We start from the raw sequence: 27,754 nt of genomic DNA, 5'->3' as shown, positions 1-27,754 counted from the left end.
CTGAAATTGTGACTTTTTAAGCTTCATTAACATGTCTTCTCTGTCCTGTGGCTGAGTGAAAATGATACATTTTTTTCATATCTTTTCTTCTGGGAGAATCTGCCCAGTAGGTTTTGTAAGACAAAGGGTGCACATAATGCTCTGCTCAGCACTCCGCCTTTGCAAAGCAAAGCTGATCTGTTTTAAATAACAAAGGCCAGAAAGTGCCTGGCTGCAAAAGTCTCCACAGGAGACATCCTGTGGACATGCCAAAAAAGTAAGTCACTGCTTGTGGGCCAGCATTGAACATTAGGTAAAAAGCAGCAGTTTCCTCCTGAGGTGATCCTGAAGCCCAGGGTATGGTTCCTCCATACTGACTGACCACAGGTAAGCCTCCAAGGTTCCCCTGAGATGCTCTCAGGCCATTCACTTCATTTGCAAAGAGCTGCAGTGTACCCAGAAAATTAGAAGCGTGCACTGCCTAGTAAATGTCACAGCTTTAATGTGCAGCTGAGGTCATGCTGGTGGCAAGCCAAGGTTTGGGTTCTGTTCCATTTCCGTCTGTTTCCATACTACACCTAGCTATGAAATAGATTTTGTGTTTACTGAAGCTTCTGAAGTCAGTCCACATTAGGAAAAGTGTAAGGCAGGAGTAAGAAAAGGCCACTTACTGAAATGGAGTGATTGAGAGAGCAGTGACTATCAAGGGTACTGATTTTTGAGTCCTTGATTAGAGCCTGCTCTCCTTTCATGCAATTTATCCTCAGTGGTGATGCTGCATTGTTGTGGCAAATAAAGCTTCCTGGTATTGCAAAGCTGGGAGCAGCCACTTACATGGAGAACAAAGCTTTCATCTTCGTGTTTTGCTATTCACCCCTCCACAGTGTTGCATTTTGAGAATAGAGAATGGGTTTGTATTATTTTTAGATGCATAGAATTACAGTAACATAAATGTCTTCTTTTCAATTTAATGTGCTGTTAGCTAGTGGTTGGTTTGATAGTTCTGTGCTTGCTACAAATTTCTGTGTTTGGGGATGGGCAATAAGAACATGTGGTTTGGCACAAGCATGATAGAAATTAATGTGGGGGTTTTTTTACTTTATAAAGGAGAAAAAGTGTATTGATCAATAAGCAGGAAGTCTAATACAGAAGAGACCAGTGATGTGTAAGTGGCTCATATTGTTTATTGTAGGTGATGCAGTCACAGACAAACAAATTGAATAGATATTGGCACTGTAATGTTGAAAATTCTGGGGTATATCAAATCAATTCATGAAATATTGCTGCAGTTTAAATACTCCGATAGACATGATCAGCAGACTATTTCTTTTTCATTCTTGTTTTTATGAAAACCTGTAAGTATCAGCAGTTTTCTGTGGTAGTCTCTCATTTCATGCATTGACACAAAGGTACGTGGCATGCACCGTCCTGCAAGGCCTGTGGAGCCAGCTGCATCACACCTGGTGGCTATCCAGGAGTCATTACAAACAGGGATGAATTTAAGGAGTCTTTGTACTTGACCAGCTCAGTTCCTCTTTGTCAGTTCAAGAGAGGACACACCCACCTCCTTTCTATAGAGGAACATTTAATGTGGCTCGTAAAGTGTGCTTGCTATTAATTTTCTGTGGCATTAACCATTCCAGTGTGCCTGTTGTCCTGATCTGTTTGAGTTGACCAGTTCCCCAAGTGGAAGGCTGATGGTTTGAGAAGCTACCTGGGCTCGATGCAGGACACTCCAAAAAATCACATGAGAATGTGCCTGAGGGCCTTGTCCAAACACCTGAGCTCAGACAGGCTTGGTGCTCTGACTGCTGCCCTGGGGAACCTGTTCCTCAGGAAGAGTTAAGTGGCTTGCTCAAGTTTTCACAGAAAGGACTAGTCAGCATTGAGCTTTTAATGCAGATTTGATAATGCGTTATAGCCACAGGAGCATCATTCTGCATCACAGCAAAGGCATTCCTGGATTTGTGGAGAGATTCAGAATAAAGGGAACTTAATGTCACAAAGGGAATTCTGATACCATAATGTAAATAGAATATAGGAATGCTAATAAAGAACATTGAACAGTGCCTTCAGTAAATAATGATAGTGAACCCAATATTTTAACTCCTCATATCGTATTTTCTCATGCAGTGGTCTTTAAACCAGAGATATAATAGCTGTTGATCTAAGAGTTATTCTATTTTAATGAGGAATTATTCTCCTCCGGGGCTTTTACTGGTCTTTGTTCTGAGAGCAAAAGTCACAGAACTTTTTAGTCAAGACAGAAACCAGTTGTCAAAGTTAAGAAAGGAAAATGGAAAGAGGAAAAAATAATTAATTTTCTTCTTACTTCTCTTTTTTTTTTCTTGAAATATTGGTAGAGAAGGTTCATGGAGAATACTTGGGCATATTATTTTTCCGAAAACGTAGGACAGTTGTCTTGTTTGTTGTTACAGTAACATAATATGCTCTTATGTAGCTATGGCACTTTATTTCATGGCTTGTTATTGTTAAACAGTGCCAGGATTCTGATGTCAGTCATGTAGGCTAAATAGTTACACCTGAACTTCTTTGTTGTTGTTGTTTAATTCATGGTCTTCTACTTTTTTCCTTTTAGACTGACTGTAAGAGAATTCTTAGTAGCTGTGTGAAGGCTACTCCTGTTTTGCTGAAAGAACAGATTTTTACATCTCGTTGAGCTGACACTTCTTGTTAACACCTAATTCTTTCCCTTCTGCAGAGGAACTCAAGGAGAAGCTCCAGAAGTATGTTGACGAAGTGAATGCCCACAAGCCTGGTTTCATCAAGGTTGTCCGGCACAGCAAGCAGGAGGGGCTGATCCGGTCTCGGGTCAGCGGGTGGAGAGCAGCCACAGCACCGGTCGTCGCTCTCTTTGATGCCCACGTGGAATTCAACGTGGGATGGTATGTGCCTCCTTCAGTTTTTCTGACCCAGGGACCTTTTCCAAGCACTGGTGTTATTTTACTGACTGGCATTTCTCTTGCATATAGAGAGTGAGTTAGCATTCAGAGCTTTTTAATGGAGATTCAGACATAATCTGTGTAACATGGTCTAGATCCATTTTTATGGTTTATCTGCTGATCTAATTACAGTGTACTTAAATGATATTTAAAAACTGCACATGAAAAACCTCTTCCACTAGCATAGCCCTTTTCCCATGAGGGCAAATGTGTCTTCTTTTCATTAAAAATACTATGTTTCTTTTATGTTCTGCAGTGTAAACAAAGAGGTGTTATTTTGGCCATTCTGCAAAAGTAAACATAACTAAAAGAATGTATTTTAACTTGTTCAGTCTGGATTTAATATCTCCCTTTCTTCTTAAGTAAAAATGATGGTAAAAAGGCAGGAGCTTCTGTCCCTAGGATAGATCTATTATTAACTCTGATCTTGATGTCCTTGATGATGTTGAGGGCCTGAAGTTATCGTTGCTTGGTAGCAAGGGTATAAATGCTCTATGATATGCAGATACTCATTTCTTCCATCCACCAGCTCAAATCAAGGTTAACAATAAGGCATCCTAAAGAAAATATTGCAGTGTGTTATTTTGGGACAAATCCTGCGTTGTCAAAACTCCATCTCAAAGCAGAGAGGGCTCTGAATGGTTAACAGATTTAGACTTCACTCTTTCTGAAAAATACAGCATAAGCTGCTGTTTATTTGGTGGGTGGACTAAATAAACTTTAAAGGCCCCTTCCAACCCAAACTGTTCTATGATTTCCATCAGTGCTGTGCTTTTATTGATGTAATCTTAACACTATATTTCTTTTTTCTTTTTTTTTTTTAAGGGCTGAACCAGTGCTCACCAGGATAAAAGAAAACAGAAAAAGAGTAATTTCTCCATCATTCGATAACATTAAGTATGACAATTTTGAAATAGAGGAGTATCCTCTCTCAGCACAGGGGTTTGACTGGGAGCTGTGGTGCCGATATCTGAACCCTCCTAAGTCCTGGTGGAAGCTGGAGAACACAACTGCTCCAATAAGGTAACGGTGGCCCAAATGAGTGTCACTGGCAATGCTCTCCTAGGTATGGCAGGGGCTGATAGGCTTTACTGACTCTAAAGTACTTAAATGTCCTTGAGCTGTCCTCTTCACCTTTGTCCTTGTCCCCTACACAATCAAGAAAACTCTTGTTTTCAGTAGATCTTTTTAAAGGAAACTCTTGTAGATCTTCTTAAATAGGTTTCCTGCCAAAGTGGAGTGGTAGGCAGGGCTGCTCAGCAGCACTGCTTTCTCCAAATGTCTTGCCTGCTAATTTAGTGCTAACAGGCCAGAAGTGGAATTGCCTTTGCAGATACATGATATAAACAGAGATGATCTGACAGCTGTATTCTTTATAATGCTGTCACACAGCTTTACAGCTGTGCTGTGTCCTAGGAGTTAATGTTTGGTCACTGACACTGTGAGCAAAGGGTGTATTGGATCCTTGCTTTGGGACAATCTGGGTCTCTACCTTCTTATCACGTCTGGAGTGTTGTTAGGCTCGTTTAGAACAATACCTGTGTCTCAGGGAGGGGAGTAGTTGCCTCTGAACCCACTCAGCAGCTCTGCTGAGATTCCAGGCCTTGCTTGTAGATATGCATTGATTCCAAGGAGGCCACTGGTACCTGTGCTCTAGCTCCCTGCAGAAACAGTGTGAACACTGTTGTCACCAGCTGAAAAGCAGAACCTCAAATGGCACTGGCAGCTGTTTTTTATCCCGTAGCTCTGTCTTTACGGGCAGGCACTTTTCTCAGGTTCCATCAGCTTAACACACTCTGAACTGCACTGACCCATGAACAGGACCTAGAATTGGAAAGTAGGAGATAAAAATTAACAGGTTTGCCACAGGCAAATGTAAAAAGGGGTGACAATTTCCACATCATTAGAAATAGTTATTGCTCTTAATGAACTCTGTTAACACTATAAAAACATTTCTGTGAAGACAGGCTGGGAGAGTTGGGGTTGGTCAGCCTGGAGAAGAAAAGGCTCCAGGAGATTTATAGGCACCTTCCAGTTCCTAAAGGGTGATTCCAAGAAAGCTGGTAAGGGACAAAGTAGGTAGAGATAGAAAAATGGGAATGGCTTTAAACTGATAGAGGGCAGGATTAGATTAGATATTAGGAAGAAATTCTTTGCTGTGAGTGTGGTGAGGCACTGGAACAGGTTGTCCAGGGTAGTGGTGGATGCACTGTCCCTGGAAAACCCTTGGCCAGTCTGGATGGGGCTCTGAACACCCTGATCTATTTGAAGATGTGCCTGCCCATGGCCTGGGTTTGGAATGAGATGATCTTTAAAGCCCCTTCCAGCCCAAGCCATTCTATGATCCTGTGATTAATTATATAGATTAATTATTATGATGACTTTTAAGATTAAAAGTATTTAAACACAGAATAAAGAGCAAATCTACTTTTCCATTTTACCCCCAAACTGTTCTATATGAGGGCTGGGGAGTGAGTGTCCTTTATGAATACTGGATGTTAAGGTTTGTTCCCTACCCCTTTCCCTGGCACATTTTTTTAATTCAGTGCAATATGCTGCATGTGTGTGTTGGACAATTAAAACAAACACACCAAAAAACAAAGCCATGTGTATTGATGGATGGTTTCTATCATGCCTCCATTATGCTTTTAGAATTATAGCAGAGGGAAGTAGGTGCTCTGAGAAATACTTAAAAACAACAACAAAAGCAAAAGTACCTTACCATAAGAAGCATAACTTCTGTATTGATTTTAAGTGCTATTTTCCTCATTAATAAATACATCAGAAACAGTCTTTCATTGTTATAAAGTGGGTACTATAGCACTTAGGGGCATTAATATATAGATTTTTGTAGAATTGTACAATTTGTGATTAAGACAGCCTATAATCTGTTTGAAAGCAGATGTGTACACTAGCTGTAGCTTGAGTGTTCTCAATAAAAGTAGGGTGATTTCCCCTGTACTTCTAATTAATATGCTGTCATTACCAGAGTGCCTGATAGCAGAATAGTCATCAGAAAAGACATTTTTATTTCTTGCCATTGTGGATTATAAGGTAGGGGGGAAATGAAAAGGCTAAATGACTCTCTATCCTTCTCTACTGCATCTCATAAAGGTAAAATTGTACCCTCTGTGGCTGACCTCTTACCTTGCTAAAATTGGATCTGTGTAGTAAAAATTGGTTGGTTCAGACCATGACATAAATAGAGCTTACTGATCCAGTAAAGATATGTGACGTGTTTAAATTTGGCTCAGGACAATGGACTAATGTTACACTATGCTGGTACAGGCAGACTTTTCTTGATTCTGTATTAAAAAAACCTTATGTGGATGGTCCTATTCAAGAAATAATCTCTTTTTTTACTTAGAACTTACAGACACAAGTTTTTTAGCTCTAGCCGAACCTGGCTTCTGGCTAAACACACAGAACTGTGCATCAGTGGGTATCATCTGCAATTATCACAGGCAAGAGACTTGAGGACTTAGCAAGGACAGAGACTACACTGGCTGGTGCCTCAGAAACAAAACTGGGGCTCCTGGATCTTGTGCTGTTAGCACTGAAATCCTACCTGCTCTGGTGAATATTTGTGTCCAATAATTTGACTCTATTTTCCTTCAGTGGTGCTTATTTCACTTTAGAGTTAAGCATATTAGAAGGCAAGGCTAAATCAATTTGTTTGAGAAATACATCCGTAAGGATCTGTTTTGCTGCACCATTTTATCCAGCAATTATAAATATCATACACGTCTGAGTAATAAAATTCTTCATAATTTATCTGCTAATTTTGGTTGCCGCTGGTTTATTCTTCCAGAAGTCCTGCATTGATTGGATGCTTCATAGTAGATAGAGAATACTTCCAAGAGATTGGATTACTGGATGAAGGCATGGAAGTATATGGAGGAGAGAATGTGGAGCTTGGAATCAGGGTAAGGAAAATAATTAGCCAATACTGGTGGCTTACATTTAAAATATAGCTTGCTTCTTATTGCGGAGGGAAAGCAGTCAAAAACATATGGATGATGGCCTGAAAAGAAGATCCACTGCTCTGCAGACATGTAAATAAATTTGAGGAGAGAGGGGGGGAAGAAAGAGCAAAAGCTCTCTTTACAGAACTTAATCTGGGACAAGGATAGAAGTACAGAATTTAGGATTATTCTTTCACTCAGGTGACAGTGCTAGAATTTTGCAGAGTTGATAGCTAAAACTAAAACTCCCTGCTTTCCAGTAAGGAGGAGAGCTTCTCACAGGTGTGATGGGAAAAGCCTTTCTAGATTACTTGGTTTATTTAAATTAGGAAAATCACTGTGGAGCAAAGTGGAATACAGAGGCATTTATGCTGTTTTCCAGAGGGAAGGGAATTAAGATATTCATAAAGTGCGTAAGTGCACGTATTTTCTTTTTCCTTCATGCACTCTTTACCTGTTTACTATAGTGCAGTATTGTGTGTGGTTTGTGTACTTCTTTCTGTATCTCTTCACAGCTAAATACCTTTCTGAAAATACAGTGCTGTTCTCTTTAAGAATCTCTCAGGTTTTTGATAAGAAAGGAATTCTTAGGTAGATAATGGTAATGAAAAATAGTGTGATGTATTATAAAATTAAATTCTGAACCTTGAAACCATGAAACATTAGTGGAAGGTAACATTGTGATTTGTGCATTTTAGTGGCCAGAATAAAAGCAGACTGTTGTACAATAGCAAAAAAAGGAAATTACTGTAAGAATATCGAATTCTCTCCTGAGACTGCAAGATATAACTAAAAATACTCATTTTTAGTTCTGGTTTCTTGAAATTCTTTTTCTTCTGCCTGTCAGAGATAAAGAGTTATTTCCGCATGAGTGAAGCACAGACCCCTTTTCAGCTACACTAGAGCACTTTTTTGAGGAAAGGGAGAGAGAAATGCAGGAGTGCTCCCTTTAATAACACCATTCTTCTCACTGTGAGGGCCAGAGAGCTGCCTTCTGTTTCCAAAAACTTATTTTGCAGCTCAGTGTTGCAATGAGTTGAAAATTAACGTCACTTTGATTTTTCTGCTCTTTTTTCAATTGATAAAAACCTGTTGTTTCCTCATGAGTGCGCGGAGCGTTCTCTCGGTTTGCATCATGAGATGTACCCGGTCTGGGGAGCTGACTGTTGATGTGTTGATAGCCAAGACCAGAGGGACACAAATCTCTGCATAATTGAAACTTAGGAGTAGGCTGGATCACTGGAGTAAGGCCTGACACTGCTCTGATTTCCTTCTGGCTTTTTGTCTGTCTCCAGGGAAGCAGTGCCTGACCTACATAAAATATTTTCATCTGTAACAGATTGTAGTGTGCAAGGTAGCATAATATATGCTGCCTTATCTGCTTTTATGCTGGCTTGGATCTGTGTTCCTGGCTATATGAAAACAAATTATGCAGCTGTAATAAACAGATTTTTTAGCAGTTTATTACCATCTCTTCTCAGAATCCTGAGCATGTCCTAGATCATACAAGGATGAGACTGAGGGGGAGACCTCATTCTGGTCTTCAACATCTTCATGAGGGGAGGTGGAGGGGCAGGCACTGATCTCTTCGCTCTGGGGACCAGTGACAGGACTCAAGGGAATGGCCTGAAGTTGTGTCACAGGAGGTTTGGGTTGGATATCAGGAAAAGGTTTTTCACCCAGAGGGTGGTTGGGCACTGGAACATCTCTAGATTACTTGTGTCACTTTCAACTGTGTGGCCGATGATGAATCACTTAAAGTAGTCATTGTTCTACAAAAACTACATTATAATTACAGTATTAGTGCAATAAATAATGTTTCCATTTTCAAATGCTGCTCTCCAGTCTATAACTACAGATTCCTCACTGTATCTTATCTTTCATTGCTGTTTTCCTTTTTTAAGTACCACCTAGATTTTTCTAGAATTCTACTGTGTGATAAGCATTATCAGGATAATAGGCAAGCAGACCTCATGTGCCCAAACTGGCCTGCTCGGGAAATCGTACGCATAAGCTTGTAGCAGCAAACATCTCGAGGAACTAGGGAGTTTATTTTTCACTGCAGAAAGAGCAGCAGGTGTTAAGATCATTAGAGCTACCTGTTTATCTTAAACATGGTAAGTAGAACATGGTCCTGTGTCCTTATATTACTGACTCTGTTCCTAAGGATATAAAACTGCTGCGAGCCAAACTACTGTGAGGAGTTAGACCCTGACAAAATGGAGACTTTTCCCACTATCCTCACCCGGGAGTTATTTTTGTCACCTCATCATCTGCACAAATATCTGGTTATTTGTTTTATATGAGTTGCAAGAAAATCCCCAGTTTTTGGAATCTGTATTTGAAGTATCCATTGTTGGTAAACCATAACAAGCCACAGAAAATAGGACTTTGGAGGATTATTCTCTTGACTCTGAAGAATTTGTTTCACTACTCAGCTCTGTTGGTCTCTGATTTGGAATATTATTTTAACTTCTAAGATTTTTACCTTTGTCTGTGGCTTTGTAACAGCATTTGTAAAATATTAAGCATATATTATTAAATCAATATTAATAGAGATCTGTTGCCTTGAGCTAGAAGCTTGACAGATGAGTTCAAAACATGAATGCATTTGATTCTTAGAAGAAACACTTCATTTACTCTTCGAGCAAATGTTTTCTTGCAAAGCTATTTATTTGCCCCATAAGACAAAGCAGGCAGGCTGGTTGATGCAAGACTTGATAGAATCCTCTTTGAGCAGCTCAATCACTTCAACTGGGATTTTTGAAAGATTCATTTACTTTGAAGCAGCATCATATTTGTAAATTCACGTTAGGATGAGTGATGCTTCGTTTTGTTTTATGTTCAATCAATCCCAATTGAATGGACTTAAGTGTGCTTTTAAAGGACCAGATTGCATTTGGAGGGCAAATTGGAATCACAGTCTTATACATGTGACCAAGCAGGAACTGTGTTGTTAACTGCCTTAAAGTGGAAAAAGAATGTGAGTGTGAGGCTGGTGTTTCTCACTGTCATTTGGGCTCTGCTTCTGGGTTGTGCCTGCACAAGCAACACTTGTGGCCGTGGAAGACCCTTCAAATCCATTGCAATCAATTGGATGCAATCAGTCAGATTCAGGATGGTTCAAATCTAGTTTGAAATAGGCTTCTTAAAGACCTCTTCCAATTCCTACTGAAGTCAGCGGAAGATTTTCTATCAAAAGCAAGCCTGTAGCAAAGCAATCCTTTTGTCTTTTAAAGCAGCCTGCATGCTTGATAAAGGTCCCAAATATCTATTACAAGAAATTATTTGTACCACTTTTAGGGATGCCTTAGCAAATATTCAGTGATTTGCCTCAGGTCCCAGACTAAGTCATCATCAGAGTCAAGGGAATGCAAGCCCAGGCTTTGACTTAGAGTAATTCTGTCTGTCACAAAGACTTTGTGCTTGCAGACAAATTTGTGTTCACAAGGATACAATGGTCCTGTTAAGTGGGTAAGAGGAAATTTTATTAGCAAGTAAAAGCTCTTTTAAGGAAAAGGATTGGGTCTTGTTCCCACTAAATGGTATATCAGGACTTCACATCAGCCAAACCAGGAGGAAAATTGCATTTATACTTAGACTGAGTATGGCACACTACTTTTGTACAGTATAGTGCTGTAGTGAAATTAATTGCTTCATTTCTTGTTAGTCTGATGGTTTGTCTGCAGACCTTATGTGAATCTGATGCTCTTTCTGTTGGTGGAGAACTCAGGAATGCAGTTAATGAATAGAGATGGAGAAATTAGTCCCTTGAGCAGAAAATAGTCCTAGTGTTCTTTGGGGTATTTTCCATACATTAAGGTCCCTCTGTGGCAGAGCAAGCAGGTGTGAAGTCTTACCATGCCTCTCTCTGATGTATTGTTTCTTAAATTCCAGAAGTTACTTCTATTATTTGTTTTGGGGTGGGTTTTGTTTTGTTGTTTGTTTGGGGTTTTTTAATGTGTTTTTGGCTCTTCACTATCTTTTTTTCTTTAACCTCCCCCCCACATGTACTTCTGGGATCATGATTTTTCATTGCCAGTTAGTTGAGTTAGTTAAGCCATCCCAATTCTTTCTCACCTGAGATCTTATAATATTGCCCTTGCAATAGTGTTCTTTTTGTTAATCACAAGCAAGTGAAGATATTTACCCTTGCCCCAAGATCTCCATGTTTATCTGGAAACATTTTGCTCTTTTTCCTCTTTCCCTAGAAGTTTCCAGCAATTTTACCTGTCAGTGTTCCTAACACAGGCCATAAATTACATGAAACTGTGAATATATTGCATGTAAATAGATGTCTGGTTTTATTAAGGAAAGCCTTTGCACAGTTGTCCTGGGCATGGCTGGGGTGGAGACAATTTTGTTCCTAGTAGCCGGTGCAATGTTTTGGGTTTAGGATGAGAATAATGTTAAACCACACCAACAGTGTTCAAGCTCGAGTGTAGTTTCACAGCACAGAGGCCACACTGGGTTACATTTTCTTCTTCTCCATGCCATGCATTCTCACTCTTGCAGCAGCTCACCAGTGCTTTGGCCCTGCCAGCACAGTGGTCAGTCCACACCTGCTGCCTCTGAACACCTCTGCTTCAGTAAACTTTTTTTTTTTTCTAATGCAGGGTTAATTTTAATGTTAATCAGTTTGTGGTTTACTGTGCTGCCTCACAAACAGTTTTGTTAGGCAGATTGACAGACTGATGCACCAAGGAGTAGAAATGACTGCAAATGAACAAAGAAAGTGAGGGGATTTTTCACCAAGCTGCTGTGTTGTGGAACTGTTTGCATGCAGAGGGAGCAGTGGGATGTGTCCTGTGTGCCTAGTGTCCCTTTCTGTCCTTGCTGCTGGGTCTCCCTTCATGGCACTCCAGTGAGCAATGTAGATCTTACCTAAATACACCTCAGGAAAATGAATCAAGACCTTCCCTGTTCTTGCACTTGCAGTTATCATCACTTGTTGTAGTCTTAAAGCCATGTTTTTAGCTTGTTTTCAGTAAGAAGGCCAGTATCCTTTGCCACTAGGGAATGATTTGCTGTACAGAAACCATCCTTAGTACTTGATCACAAGTGCTGTTCAACAGTATTAGGTTGGTGATGGGCAAAGGCAAAGGGTTGAGAAGTGGGAAAATAGAAATATTTTTACTTGTTACTCTTAGATAACTTTTAACACTGCTTTTTAAGGTAATGGTTTCTCTTTTTTTGCATTAAAGCATGAAATAGAAGTTTATTTTGCTTTTATCTATTTTGTGAATTAAGAGGCTATTTCTAAACTGAAGCCTGCAAGAAAAAAAATTGTAAAGATTGACTGAATGTGACTTCTTACAAGATGTGGCCAATGCTTTTCACAGCCCACGCTTCCACCAAGATAAAAACAATTCCTTAGCAGTGCAAGTATGGCATAAGTACTTGCCTAGCACTCTGTGTAACCAGCAGTGTCTTATCAGTGTGCACAGGATTATTCCTAAGGTTAATTTTGTTTTGCAAACTATCTCCCTGTGTTAACAATCTGAATCCCAAGAGGACACAGACTAAAATTCTCTATTTACAAGGTTGTAATTCCAACAGGTTAAAAAAGAAAGGCTTTATCAAGAATAAAGTAAGGAACTATCATGCCACCAAATTCTGCCATGACATTACCAGATATTGGCTTTTTTTGACTTGTTCTGGTTTCAGTCACTCCTGCATTGGAATAAGTGTTTTTCCCCCCGTTTTGCCCATGAATGCCTCAGCAGGTAACCAGCAGCTACAGCATGTGTAATTATACATTACCAGTGAATCATTTTTGTGTTCTTGCTATTTCTGGGGAGAGAACATTTTATTAGCTGCTCCCACAGGAAAGGAAAGTATTACAGCAGCAGCTAACACGTGGCATCACTGTACCCTGCAAGGAAGGACAACGAGGCACTTGGAGATTTCTCACAAACGTTTTTTCACCAACTGTGCCTGTGTGGTTGCACATTACCAACTGGGAAGTAATACAGATATCTTGATGTTTTATGAGAGGAAATTGTTGTTTTATAGTGGTATGGGAAGAAGTAAAACATTTTATGTCAATATACACTTACAAATCAATGGACTCAGGTGAGATGCAAATTAATTAGTGCATTATTAGCCTCATGTTTAATGCCTTCCTGCACTTGCAAGTCATGGCACAGTGTCACTGCCATTGTGCCTTCTGGTGTTACAAGTCTTCACTGCCTAAGATGGGAAGATTCCATATTTGTTGCTTATCTCTAGAATTCAATTTCATTGAGTGTTTTTAGTATCGCAAGACTGATTTAGTAATCTAACAAAGATTAGAGGAAGATCAGTGTGGGAGAGCAAGGAATTGTTGTGGTGGTACAAAAGTGAGTAGGTGACTGAGATGGATTCACCAGGATGGATCAAGCATGTCCAGGTCAGAGGTGTGAAGGCCAGGTACCTTTATGTGTGTGACAGTACCTTGTGTTCGAAGTCAAGCAAGTGAGGCAAAAAGCCTGGCTGAACAAGGAAGCTATGGAGCTGTTGCCTCAGTCTTTAAGAATACTGATAGAACTTGGGCTACACCCTGTGGAAAGGGACCTGGGGATGCTGGTTGTGGCAAGTTGAACATGGGACAACAGTGCCCTGGCAGTCAGGAGGGTCTGTCCTGGGGGCATCAGACACAGCATTGCCAGCTGGGCAAGGGAGGGGATTGTCCCACCCTGCTCTGGGCTGGGGCGACCTCACCTCGAGTGCTAGGGGCAGTTTTGTGTGCCACAATATAAAAAAGAAGCTCTTAGAGAGCATCCAAAGGAGGGCAGCGAGGATGATGAAGGGTCTGGAGTGGAAACCTTGTGAGGAGGGGACTGAGGTCACTTGGTCTGCTCGGCCTGGAGGAGACTGAGGGGAGACCTCATTGCAGTTACAACTTCCTTGTGAGGGGAAGAGGAGGGGCAGGCACTGATCTCTGCTCTGTGGTGACCAGTGACAGGACCCAAGGGAATGGCCTGAAGTTGTGATGAGAGGCTTGGGTTGGATATCAGGAAAAGATTCTTCACACAGGGGTTCATTGGGCACTGGAACAGGCTCCCCAGGGCAGTGGTCACAGCGCCAGCCTGACAGAGCTCAGGAAGTGTTTGGACAATGCTCTCATGCACATTTTGTGATTCTCGTGGTGTCCTGTGCAGGGCCAGGAACTGGACTTGGATGATCCTTGTGGGTCACTCCCAACTCAGCATATTCTGTTCTGTGATCAAGCCTTTAGGCACAGTGCAAGATTAACATGACTGATCAAGCTAAGTATAGCTGTGGTAAGGGAGAGAAAGGTAAAACCATAAAAGATGGCCAGCACAGTACATTGCTCTATGAATACTCAACCAGTGGTGATCCTGTTCTTCAGTCTCCTACTTCTGTGCTTTTTAAGACAAAAAGTGATTTCTTTTACTTCCTGTTCACGACATAAACTTGGCAAAGCAGTGATTGATATGTGGGTTATTAACTGTGCCTGGCAATGAGATAAGCGTGTTTGGAAGAGAACTGAATGGAGCCACAAGCCTTCAGTGACCCTTTTCATGTGTTATCTCCAAGTGACGCAGGTGGAGAATAGTTTCTGCAGTTGTAAACCAGCAGCACACCCTGTGTAGGTTAACAGTACACTGTAAAAGTTTCACAGCTCATGAAGATACATGCAAAATTAATCCCTGCAGAACAAAACAATTTAAAAAGTACATAATGAAGCAATTATCTAAAAGAGTAAGGAAAGTAATGACAATTTAATTTGGGAAGAATCTTTTCATGTATTAGGTTTTCATTGAGAGTGTTTTATGAAGGCACAATTAATGTAAAATGGGGCCTGTGAGGCAATTAATGATGACTTCAAAAGTTAGATTTAAGGGATAATTTACATTTTAAAATTAAGAGCAGCTCTAGTTATGTTTAAGTCTTTTATTTTCCTTTTAAAAAGCCTTTTAGATTATGTGTGTGTGTTTTTGTAGATTACTTACAGTTTCACATTAAAATACCACCTTGGTAATGAAAAAAAGCTGTTTTTACATACAAGTAGATAAGTTTACCTGGAAGTATGACGGGCTTGTGTGATGATCAGAAGTATTTAGTGAAGATTATCTGGCTGCAGTGGAGGTATGACCTAAAAAAAGAATGAAATATTTCATCCAGTGAGTATGGTTTCTAGCTCTGCAGTGACAGATACCCAACCAATGTACACAACAATCCAAAAACTTCCAGGGTGTGATCGAAACTCCACTGACAGCAACTAGAAATATGAACATCGATTTCAGTGATCTTTGTGTCTGACAATTCTCTCTGTCCTTTCTGCAGTCACCTGTCAAGATACCAAAATAAAAATGCAGATTTAAAATTATTGTGGTATTGAATAAAAATAGCTTATTCATACTTGTCTGGAAAACATCAAGCTCATTACTGGTTACCAGTAAACAATTAATGGTAATGACAAGGGTTGACAGGATTCACAGGTAGTTTTTACAATAAATTGTTCCCAAAAATATATTTCAAAAGATATTGGTAACTATTAGTTTGTATCCACAGTAGAAATTAATTTACACTGACTGTGTTTTTAACTTCAGGGCATCTTTAATGAGTACTTCTAATTTTGTAATTTGCAGCCTTCACAGAAGCTAGAAATTACTTCAGCTTTTTGAGAAATCACTTAATAATTAAAAGGTTTTTGTTTGCAGTCCAAATGAAATGATGATATCAAACAAGGTCACATCAGCTCTTGGAGAAACTGCATGATCTGTGTAAATTTAATGAATGCAGTACATGCTAATAAACTGCTCAATGACTTGTAGAGTTTATTTATTTATTAGATTAAGGTTCTATAACATAAAAAGAACACTCAATGATTAAAGAGATAAAAAGAAACTTCTAATGAAAAAGTGTTACATCATTTTATAATGAAATATAAATTAATTATTTGAGAGAGGGATCGGCTTCAGAGTTCTGATTGTTTTGATTAAGTATGCAAATTCTAATACATTTAAATGAAATTGGAAAGGGTTTACTAAGGAATGTAGTGAAAGATTTTCCAGATGTGAATGGAATTTGCTTTAAAAAACTTGAAACCAGCTTGGTTTGGGTATTTGTAAGGAAGTGTGAGTGACACACGGCTCTGTGAGTGCTGTAACTGATGCCTGGTGGGAGTGAATGAGGGGTGACAGGGGTATCAGGACTTGGCAAATTGCTCTAAGGAATCACTTGGTGTGTTCCTGCTCCTGTTGCTGCCTCACTTGTGCCATCCCCCTGGACTGCCCCATACTCAGGTCCTGTACTCCCCCAGCAGAGGTGGAGTCACAGCTGAGCTGTGGTGCCACCACCTGTGTTCTCTCCGTGGTTTTACATTGCTCTCCCGGCTCTCCCAATGTGGAGAGCCTGTTTTCTGTTTGCTTTGTGGTGCTACTTAAACCTTGGTGAACATAAATTCTCACAGGTTTAGGGCCACAATTATAACTGTGTGCAAATAAACCTTCCATAAATTAACAGTATGAAGCGCTCAGAGCTTGGACAAATTGTCCACGTAAGCCGTAGCAACTGAAGATTTAAAAGGGAGTTTCCCCTCCTTTTTTCCCCCCCATCAATAGATTCTCTGTATTCATTTGATGTTTCTGTCATCTCTCCTTTGCTTTGCTCAGTTTAGATCATAGGGTATGCTGGCTTAGTCTTTCAGCTTTGTAAGCGTTCGCCTTGGCACTGCTGCTGTCCCTTTGGACCTTGAATTTTTTTATGGAATTTTACTACCTTTTGCTAGTGATGAAGGAACAAGGAACCCTTTCAAGAAGAGGAATCACTCTAAGCCCTTCTTGGGGCTATACCAAATATATGAACCTCCTCAGGAGATTCGAGAATAAAGAGCCCTTTCTCAGGCCCTCTTGGAAGGGAGCATTGAAAACGCACTGAAGTGGGCTCAGAGCTCTTTGGAAGGGAAACTCCAGTTGCTGTGTTCTTTTCCTGAAAGACTCTGTTTGCAAAGGAAACCAGCAGGACCAGAACCTCAAGAAATTCCTCCAAAGCAAAGCAAACCTTTTTCCTTGCTGAGACTCCAGCAATCATGGAAAGAACTCCCAAAGATACACAGACCCTCACACTTCAAAACTTTCCAAGGCGAAGTCTGAGACCTGTTGGTACAGTTTTGCAATTGATGCTTTTGCAGCATGAAATTTGAATTGTTCTTTATCATGTCACAGTGATGAAAGCATATGTTATTTTTTACAACTGCATATATATATTTAGAGATTTGGCAGGAAATTGAGGTTATTGCTGGCAATTTCCATCTCTTGCCTACCGTAGGTAAAATATCTTCACGTGAAACAAGAAAAGTTGCTGAATTTCCTTTTAACCAGAGTTTAGGAAATTAATCAAATGTCTTCCTTGCAATTTGTAAAAGCAGGTTAGTCATTAAGTATTACTGATTGCAGCCACAGTATGCTCAGAGATATAACATTTTACTTCAAACCATTCCATGTGGTTGAAAAAAGTCTTTGAAGATCTTTTATCTTTAGATTTCTTGCTAAAGCCATGGGTGATAATTTGGAAAAGCTTCACTGATTTTTAACTTTTGTATGTATTTATAGCCATCACATAAAATAGCAGTGCTGGAAAACTAGAAAGGTGTTATTCAGTGTGGATAAAGCCTGAATAAAGATTGCTAATGACAGCAAAAAATAGCTGCAAAATTCACAGGGGAAATGTGTGAAGCTGCAAGGAGCTAACCCCTCAATTGCTATTCCTTCTTGTCTACAGGAGTCTTATTAGATGAAGAACAGACCACTCTAAAAGGCTTCTCAACTTCCCTATGAATAGAGTCTTTAAGAAAACATATTTCTTAGTATTAAAATATTATTTTAAAAAACCCCTAAAAATTGTATCTGACTGAAAGGTATTGATTCAGAGGAATTAATTAGTCTTTCCTGTGCACTTCTGATGTGAGATTTATACCATCTCAAGGTCTTTCTCTTGAAAAACTACCCAGCTATCCACAACGGCTCCAACACAATGGTTGGAGCACCAGGGATTAATGTACATGAGTGAAAGACATGGGGGGAGGTAGAAGTGGTCAGATTCAAGAGGACAGTTGGTCTAGAAGGGAAAGAAAATGCAAGAAATACCCATATTTAAAATATAATCAGGAAAGAATTAAACAAAAGCCCTGCTGCTTTTTGTAGCAGTTATTTATGTTTATTGTTTAGTATTCATACATGCAGTTCAGTGTAGTGTTCAATATTCAGTGGATGAATAGCAAAACCCTCCATTCCTTGGCTGGAGATTTTGCATGTTCTGGGGAGCTGGGAATCCAGGCTTCAGTGAGATTCCAGGAGAGCTTCATGTCATTTGAAAGTCCCACTTTAATGCCTGCTACCTACATTTTTAAATTTTTTTTTTTTACAACTTACCTCTCCCTAAGTGCAATGAAATGTTTGGATAATAGAGTTTTCTCACTGTACTGCAATCTGCAAAGAACATTCGTGGAAGAGAGAGGGACTATGTCTTGTCCCAGGTGTGACCAGCTGAGCATGTCAGGATTGTGCTTTCTGCCTTTTTAAAGCATCACCTCTGCTTCCACTCTGCAAGGTTTCATAGCCTGCATCTATGCTCCTTGTTGAGTTCTGTAGCTAATTTTTGTGGATTTTAGGAGATCTTTGTTTGGAAATAACAGAATATGGTTTTGAAACTGTTTGATGCAACTCACCAGTTCTGTATTGATAGCTAATTAATTGATAGCAACTAATGAGTCTTTGAAAATAGAACAAAGACTGACAATGTCTGGGAGAAAGGAGTGGCCGCTTGGACTTGATTAATGGATGTTTATTCAGGTAGTGGGTAACTGTTATTTGCAAACTCTGTTGAAGACTTGGTGATCTCAGGATGTTTTTTGAAAACATCTCACTTCATTATAAAGTCAAATCAGAGTTTACTGATAACTGAATCAGTGCTAAAATTATAGATGACTCTGCTCTTCCGAATTTCAGTTCCTAGAAATTTGCTTGGAAATTCAGCTCTTTATAGACTGTGAATTTTTTGCTCAACTTGTTGTCAAGATGGCATTCAGACCTAGCTCTGAAAATCCTACAAAAGATTTGGTGTTCACTTGTTGGCCTTGGCACGAGGCCATCCCTGGTTAGAAGGAGCAGAGGCGCTGGGCAGAGTACACAGTGCAAGTGGTGTGTGAATTGTCCTTAGCCCTTGTCCTGGGCTAAGTTATGAGCATCTCTACATCTTCCTTGTCTTTCATTATACTAATTTAGGCAGTGTGCACTGAGTAACTCTGAAACAATTTATAGCTGGATGTCCATGCTATACTGAGAAATGATTGTGACTGAAAGCAGGCATTGTGTGAGCACAGCCTGGTGATACTTCACATTTAATCTTTATTAGGAGATGGAGCTGGACCATTTATAATTACATGTTGGACAAACTATTATTTTAGTTAGATTGTTAAACTGGATTGCCCACTTAATATGATATTTAGAAAGACAGGACACAAATGTTGTTTCTGGATTATTTATTCTTGTGTCAGATCAATTGCATATTTATTTTTAAATATTTATGATCATCTCAGTTTTGCCCTGATTTTGATAATGGTTATGTTTATTTACTCTTATAGTCTTCCAAGTTCTGGACACAGAGAGATGCTGAAGTCTTTTTTGCTCCCTTTTTGACTGTACAGCAGGTTCATGGGTTAGCTCCCTTTCCACAGAGCTCTGGAAACCAGGGCTCTATCTCTTCTCCCAGCATATGCTGAATGCAATTAGGCACGAGTTCAGAAAAAGCTTTGTAAACATTCTGAATTCATGCCACATTTTCTGGTCTCAGGAGCTGCCAAATGCCTAAATGCTGTATTCAAGCCAGATGTCTAAATATATAAAATGAATGACTGAACAAAGTGCCTCCTTAGTAGAGCATATGCCTATAGGGTGGACAGAACTGAGGGGTCTGAGATCAGCTCCAGAACAGGATGTTCTGCCAGCCCACATTCCTGGCCACCAGGAGGGAGACCAGAATATGATCTCCTGGATGAGTGTAGAAGGAAGAAGCACCCTTGCTCTCATTTTTTGCTGTCCTAGTATGAGATACCAAGCCTCAGGAATCTCAGCTGGCAGTATCATAAGGCAAACTCTGTCACTTCTCAGTGAGTACACCTGCCTCTGGGACACCCAGGTACTTGTTCAGCACTATCAAACTGTTTGAGTACATCTGGGCTTTCACCTGAGCAGCATCCACTCAACCATTATGAATGGGCTGCCTTGATCTTGTTAGGAAGCTTACATAATACAGGATACACAGAAAAAGAGCTGCTATGTAAAATAACTCATGTACTTCACTGACTCTTAAGTCTGCCAAAGTGGGTTGAAAGCAGAAAGGGAAAATCAGAAATGAAAGCAATAATTATGATTAATATTGTGTACTTTAGCTTAGTTGTGGTAGTGGGCAAAACTGAAATCCGTTTGAGCAGGTAGAGTAACCTACATTAAAAATTTATTATAAGAGTAGTTTCTGATGAAATTGTTCATACAACATTTTCACCAGGCAGTCTCGGTCTTTGCCTTTCCTTCTCAAAAGGAATAGACCTGGTCCCTTCTCAACTATGTTTAAAGCAAAGCATAAGATGCATTTATATTCCTCACCTTCCTAGAACCTGAAACTTCAGTGGTCTTAAAAAGCTGGTTGACTTCATTTCCCTGTTATGACAAGCTGCCTAGTTTGAGATTCTGGGTAGTGCATGTATGGACTGGTACGGACTGTGCAGAACCTCAGAGAAAAGCCCTGCAAACCATTAAAACTTGAACCAGGCGTTACTGTTTTGAATGGGTATAAATAATTTTACTGATAATCTTGAGAAAAGCCGAGTTGATCCAGGAAGTTTGTGATGTGAGACTACTGGTAATGTAGAAACTGCAGTAAGGTTAAGTAGCAATAATAATTCATGGTAGGGCAAGGTAGTAACTCTGTCCTCTCACAACCTCTGTGTAGTCCAATAAGTCTTGAATGGTTATTCTCCTTTGTAACAATGGCTAGCATAGAAATAAAACAATTCCAGTGTATTTGCTGGAGGCCAGCAGTGGTGTAGGGAGCTGTCACTAGCAGAATGTCCTTTTATTTTTCCTTGCTAGGTGTGGCAGTGTGGAGGAAGCGTTGAGGTTCTGCCTTGCTCCAGGATTGCCCACATTGAAAGAGCACATAAACCATACACAGAGGATCTGACTGCTCACGTCCGGAGAAACGCACTGAGGGTGGCAGAAGTGTGGATGGATGAGTTTAAGAGCCATGTCTATATGGCCTGGAACATACCCCAGGAGGTGAGTGTCAGAGACCACTGTTTGCAGGCTTTGGCTTTAGATTATTTTGGGTTTGGTTCCTGCCCTGAATTTTGATTTTTCTGGTAAGATTTTATTTGCATATGTGTATGTGTTTATGTCTCACATATAGGCATAAGACATGCCTATACCTACACAATTGTATATAAACATATATATGTAGCTTTGTCTTATTCTAGAGTAACTCCTTTGTCTTTAGGTTCCTTAAAAATTAGTTTCTTGTCAAGCTCATCCTCTTTACTGATGACTCTTCATGGATATTTTAAACTAGTAGCTGCAGAAATGTGGGAAAAAAATCCCCATCAAATCTACATTGCACATCTTGTTTTGAATTTGGTTTTACCATCACAGAGCGCTATAATTCCACAGGATTTGTGAGGAGAGATCTGCCGGGGGGTGTTGACAGCCACTGAGGCAAGTGTGGGGTGCCTGGTAAGGATTTCACATCAGAGTGAGGGTGGCTGGTGGGTGTCATGACATATTGCAGAATCTCACTGCAACTCCCCACTGGACTGCTTGTCCTGATTTCTTTTCCATGGATGAGCATTGCTTGGTCGATTGTATTTAAGAGATGATGTCAGATGGCCAACCTCAGAATTCAGTTTGATTTTAGCTGTTCTTCCTTTCTGTAGTCAATGGTACTTAATCTATGAACACCTATGAGCTAAAGGGCTCAGAGCAAGGGGACTGTACTTATTCAGAATCTGTGTGAATAGATTGTTTCCCCCTAGAAGCTGGAAAGCATGGCTCTAGTTGAATTTGGAGTTTAACTCAGAGTACAGCTCTCATCATTACAGCAAAAGCAAACAGTCTAGACTTAAATTAAAGGGCAATTTATTTTTTCTATAGTAAAATCTCTCTGATTTGACAACTGGTCAGAGAAACTGGTTTTGCTGCAATTGCTGTTTCGAGAAATAAAGTGCTGTACTTCTCCTTTAGTCTAATAAGAAGAAAAGATTGGAAACAAAAAACCAGCTTAATATATGAATGCTGATGTTGGTTCAGCTGCTCTCAATAGTTTCTTGCATCTCTTGTGATTAAAAATAGATAATTTTGGCAAAGTGGGGAAGTCGTTGTCCTATTTTTCAGTTGCAACGTTAGCCACATAATCTGCCATGACCATGAAAAAAAAATCCTCTGTAACCTTTTTTGGAAGTCCCATGTTCAGCAAATCCATGCTGCCCTCTAAGTGTCCCTGTTTTGAGAAGTTGCATGGCAGTCCATACAAGAATAAAGACATTTCTGCACTGGATAGGGTTACTTGTTTTATGGCAAAGCAATTCCAAATGGATTTTATTTGTGATTAGCCTGATAGATTTAGATTTCAGTTGCTATTTCATATTGTTATTTTCTTGAAGATTGGTTGATTTTCATTGATTGATCCAGGTTTTAGTTTTTTAACTTGCAAACATAACATTAACACGATACTTAGAAATTCCTCTTGCTAACCAGGATGTACAGTACTGTACACTGATTTGCATCGTATTCATCCAGATGTGGTGGTGGTGGTGCTTAACCTTGTGCAAATTTGAGATCTGAATGCAATTTAAAATCAAATTCATGAAGAATGCAAAGATAAATTGCAACTGGAAAACTACAGGAGTAATTCTCTATCTGGAAGCTAATGAATACTGGTAATGGACTGTGCAAGTAATAGAAATGTATTCAGTTATAATAGTCAAGACTTTCCATGAAATATGTTATTCCAAAATGTTAAACACTGGACCTGATTTTTTCCGTGGAAGGATTCCCAGATCTCTGAGAAGTCAGATGTTTCCAAAGGTTTTGGTCTTTGGGAGCTAACAATAAAAAGAAGTCAGAGTCATTTGGCAGTGTGCTGTGACTGCCCTCTCGGGATGTCTGTGGGCTTCTCTCTGAAGTGCTGAGGGCTTCAAATGGAGACCTCTGCTGCCGTGGTGATTTCTGCATCATTGACACTTAGATTCATAGATACAGAAAAGTACTTGAAACTCAAAGATTCTTCAAGTCCCAGAATCAAGGACTGTGCTTTCCATGTGTTCTGCCTGTGCTTCTGGTTTTGTTTGTTGGGTTTTGATTTTTTTCCCCCCATCATATTCTTGGCTTTAGGGAACACACTCACTTATTGGTGGTGATAAACCCAGTGTGCTATGTGTGAGCTATTTTTCTTCTCCAGCTGCATGAAAGGATGTGATTACTGAGGCCTTTGATGCTCTTATTTTCTTATACAGTAAACTGTGAGGAAACAAGCATTGGTGCCTGCAGGGTTGCATGAGATAGGATTTGGGAGGCAGTGGACCAATTTAGCACTTGATCCCAGGAAGCCTTGTTAATGTTAGAAGTCAAATGTCTGTGTGCTGGCACCTTCCTTTTCCTACACACAAGTAGCAGATACACTGGCAAGTGCAGCCAGAGTGGTGCCTGAGCAGGATTTGTTCACGAGATCCATTGATTGTCTTTCAGCACCCTACAGTCTCTTTATTTAGTCCCTAGCTGCAAAATTCAGAAAAAAATTGCCACTTAAGGCACAGCTCCACATGAAGTTTTATGAATTATATAGGGCTTGAGATGGGGAATCACCATTTTTAAGATTGTTGAGTTATGTCTGATCTGTGTATGCAAAATCTCAGTTACCTACTTTTTAGAGTACTTTGCTAATGTTGAAGTCAGTTTTACTTTAGTTAGAAAATGCTTCCATAATAAAATATACTTGTTCCAGATTAACATTAATTCAGTGCTTTGGGATGCAGTGGTTGCTTCAGCAGCTCAGAAATCTAGATAATTATACAGATACCTTTTTGTTGTGTAACTAAGAAAATTCAGTGCTTTCAATGTTATTTTTAAATCCTGTCTTGTGGTTGACAAAAATCTTTGAGGTGTTTATGGCCCAGTAAAGGCTGTTGTTTAAGGAGATAGATTATAAGATTTCCCTATGAAAATGTATTTATCCTGTGTTTTGCTCTGAGGCAGAAGTGGTATAGCACAGTGTGGAGCACAATGTCTCATTTTACTTCCTGTCATAGAGAAGCCATGGATTTGCACTTAGATCCCTCTCTAAAAATTTCTGCTGCGTGATTTTAATGTGATAAATTATTGATTTTTATATGCAAGGCCTTTATGAAAGTCATGCTTTGTGATCTGCTCTTACGAAAAGTAGAAACTAGGTTAGCCAGAAATGTAAAGGAGGATAAAAATTACAGGAGAGAATTTTCTGCGATTGCTTTTAACAAAAATAACAACTTCTCTTTTTACATTACAAAAGAACTTTAATAAGTGCTATTTTAGAAAGGTGAGCAGGGCTTCTGCTCTTTGCAGTGAAGCAGTAACCCAGACTTCAGAAATGGCCAGAAAGTGTCAGACACTAATGATTAGGCCACAGTGGGACACCAGCAATGCCCATGTTTCTAGGGCAATTTGCTATTTTCTGCCAATTCTTTTTGGATTTGGAAAGTGCCAGGAAATTAGAGAACAACAGTGATACTCCTTGGACATTGGATCTAAACCCCACTGAAGCCAACAGGAGTGGTCCCATTCACCAAAGCAGACTGTAAAAGGGACCCTGCCATGGTGACCTGTATCATATTTAGCTGAGACACTTCTGGGGTGTGTGTGGGTTAACAGACTCACTTCACAACCAAAACCTGGTCACTGTCATAGGTCAAAACCATGTTTGACTCTTGGGGATGGTGCTATTCAGGGCCAGGGGTTGAGCTTGATGATCTTGATGGGCCCCTTCCAACTCAGTTGATTCTGTGATTCCTCAATGAGGGAGATTCTGGGTGTTTAGTTTACACAGAAATGTATCACTGATGTCTCTTCTGCTTTTTCTGCCCTTTGTTTCATGTGCAGGACTCCGGAATTGATATTGGTGATATTTCAGAGAGGAAGGCCTTAAGGAAAAAGCTCCAGTGCAAGACCTTTAGGTGGTATCTTGTCAGCGTGTATCCTGAAATGAGAATGTATTCGGATACCGTCGCCTATGGGGTGGTAAGGATCTTGTTTACATTTCCCATTCTAAAAACATGGGGGAGAAAGGTGTAATAGTGGAAGAAATTCATGAAGACAATGCCAGGCTCAAAAGAATCAGATCAACTTGAAGTCACTAGTTAAATAATTTATTGGACTGGGTAGTTGACAGAGACAACTGTTCTGCTGTCATTTGTGCTGAGGTATTCTGAATGTTATCTTCCTCCCTGATTTTTTGTTTGCTTCATGGCTTGCATTTCACACAGAAATACTCAAGGGGTGATTTTGCAGACACACTGGAACTGACAGGTTTGTGGCAGCAGGTGAATTCCCAAATAGGCTCAGTATTTCAACTGCAACCTTCTTAAGATTGTAGCCAGAGCTTAATTTAGAATCATGGAGTCATTTAGGATGGAAAGACTTTTAATATCATCAAATCCAACTATTAAAAGGCTGATGCTTTCCCTTATTAAAGTTCTAGCCATTTAAGGGCAATCCTGCTTCACTCTTGAACAGGTATCACAGTAGACATCTGCTACAAGGTGTCAAAGACTCACATGCCAAGCTAGCCAAATCTCACATAGCTAAGCCATGTGTAAAGCACCACTAGAGAGGTTCAAGAATTACATTGCATCCAACAGAAACTGCAGCTAAATCCATGCATTTTGGAATCATTATCATTTGTGTAACAGTAGTGCCCCTGTCTGTGTTGAAATCACGCTTGAGTTGCACTGTGCTAATTAAGGCAGAAGCAGTTCTTGCCCCTCAGAAACTGGCAGGACCCCAAACAGGAGAGGGCAGATGAGCAGAGTAAATGAGCACAGGCCCATAGTAAGGTAATTAACCTAGGATGGCCTTTTCACATTCTTTTCCACTGTCATTTTCACAAAAATTGATTCCTGCAAAATTTTTCTTTTTGCATGACATTCCCAAACAGGAAGTGTGACTAATTAAGAGGGGATCATACAAGTGAAAGGTCTGTCTTCACACATTCCTCCTCAGAAAGAAAACTGACCTGTGCAGTTGGCCAGCATGGCTCTGGAAGAGCCCTGAGGGTGCCATAGAGCAGCTGGGGTGTTTTGGCAAATGAAGGGATTGTACATCCTGCAAAGTTCCATGACCCCTGTGATGATCAATTAAAATAATCATGCTGACTTTTCATACAATCAAACAAGAGAAGAAAAGCACTTCCAGCACAGGTTTAGGTCATTGCTAAATGCATGAGATAATGGTTACCTTCCAGATTAGTTCAGAACAACGCCAAAATCACACCTGTGTGCAAGGAGCCTCTGCCATAGACCATGGAATTGCTCTCAGTGATGCCGTGATCTAATGAAGTGTGGAGTTTCCTGAGGAGAAGGAGGCACAGCAGCTAACTAATGTATGGTTCTGCTTGTAGATGGCTCTGGCTAAAGAAGTCTTTTCAGGTAGAAATAATACAATATAAATAAAGGAAGGGCAATGGAAGAGCTAATGTACTCATCTCAGGATCAACTTCACATTATGCAAGTCAAAACGAAAATCAGCACAGGCGCCCTGTAATTTTATACTCTGCTGAGAGATTTTCATCAACCAAAAAGAGTAAGAAGGGTTTCTCACAAAAATACTGAACACAATGGTCAGCCTGGAGAAGAGAAGGCTTCAGGGAGACCTTAGAGTAACCTTCCAGTATCTGAAGAGGGCTAAAGAGAGCTGGAGAGGGACTTTTCACAAGGACATATAGTGATAGGACAAGAGGGAATGGCTTTAAAGTGAAAGAGGGTAAAGTGAAAGATAATCTGTCCTAGTTAGGTATTAGGAAGAAATTCTTTACTGTGAGGGTGGTGAGGCACTGGTAGAGGTTGCCTGGAGAGATTATGGACTCTTTGTCCCTGGAGGTGTTCGAGACCAGGCTGGATGGGTCTTTGAGTAACCTGGTCTAGTGGAAGGTGTTGCTGCCCATGGCAGCAGTTTGGAACAAGATAATCTCTAATGTGTGTTCCAACCCAAGCCATTCTATGATTCTGTGATTCAGGTACTGCCCAGTAATGCACATGATTATCATCAGCTGACAGAGATGTGAGGAGCAGGCCTTGTTTGTACCGTCACAAAGGAAGCAGTGGACAACAATGGCAACAGATAAAGAGGGAGCATTCTGTGAAACACACAGCTCACTGTTTTATGAAATACTGTTGTATGACACGAGACTAAGTGCCTCTATCCTTGTAGTAAAAGAATCACTTGGATGTCTAATCTTCTTTTGAGTCTGCTCTCCTGTTTGCTTGCACATCTCACAGCAGAGAAGGGTGTGATACTTCAAAGCCAAGTCAGCTGCTTTCTGATTCTCTAAATGCTTCCCATTCATCAACTGGATTCATTTTTTCATAGAAAATAGAAATATTCCTACTATAGTATTATCATCAATTTAAAAAAATACTGAGTAATTGAAAAAGTTACCTGAATGGGGGTGAAGATTAGGATTTAGGCACTGACAGAGTCACCCCACGTATTTATTTCCTGAATCCCAAATTTCCTCCTATTCTGTGAGAGTTAGGGAAATAGTTGCATCATTCAGGTCTAGTTTATGTTGTGGCATATAGATAGGGTTGGGGTTGGTGGC

At 40.0% G+C, this 27,754-nt stretch overlaps 1 protein-coding gene across 3 annotated transcripts in view; it reads left to right on the top strand.

The window, feature by feature from the left end:
* The window catches only part of GALNT18 (polypeptide N-acetylgalactosaminyltransferase 18), a 209,147-nt gene that overhangs the window by 133,798 nt on the left and 47,595 nt on the right, over positions 1-27,754 (top strand). For all 3 annotated transcript variants that reach the window (XM_032112176.1, XM_032112175.1, XM_032112177.1), the window contains exons 5-9: positions 2,702-2,885; positions 3,768-3,965; positions 6,754-6,868; positions 21,007-21,192; positions 25,039-25,176. In XM_032112176.1, coding sequence (XP_031968067.1) covers positions 2,702-2,885; positions 3,768-3,965; positions 6,754-6,868; positions 21,007-21,192; positions 25,039-25,176 — 821 coding nt within the window. The remainder of the gene's footprint in view (positions 1-2,701; positions 2,886-3,767; positions 3,966-6,753; positions 6,869-21,006; positions 21,193-25,038; positions 25,177-27,754) is intronic.

This window comes from Corvus moneduloides, chromosome 6 (genome assembly GCF_009650955.1).
Source record: "Corvus moneduloides isolate bCorMon1 chromosome 6, bCorMon1.pri, whole genome shotgun sequence".
Classification (NCBI taxonomy): domain Eukaryota; kingdom Metazoa; phylum Chordata; class Aves; order Passeriformes; family Corvidae; genus Corvus; species Corvus moneduloides.
This window is presented reverse-complemented; position numbering and strand designations above follow the sequence as displayed.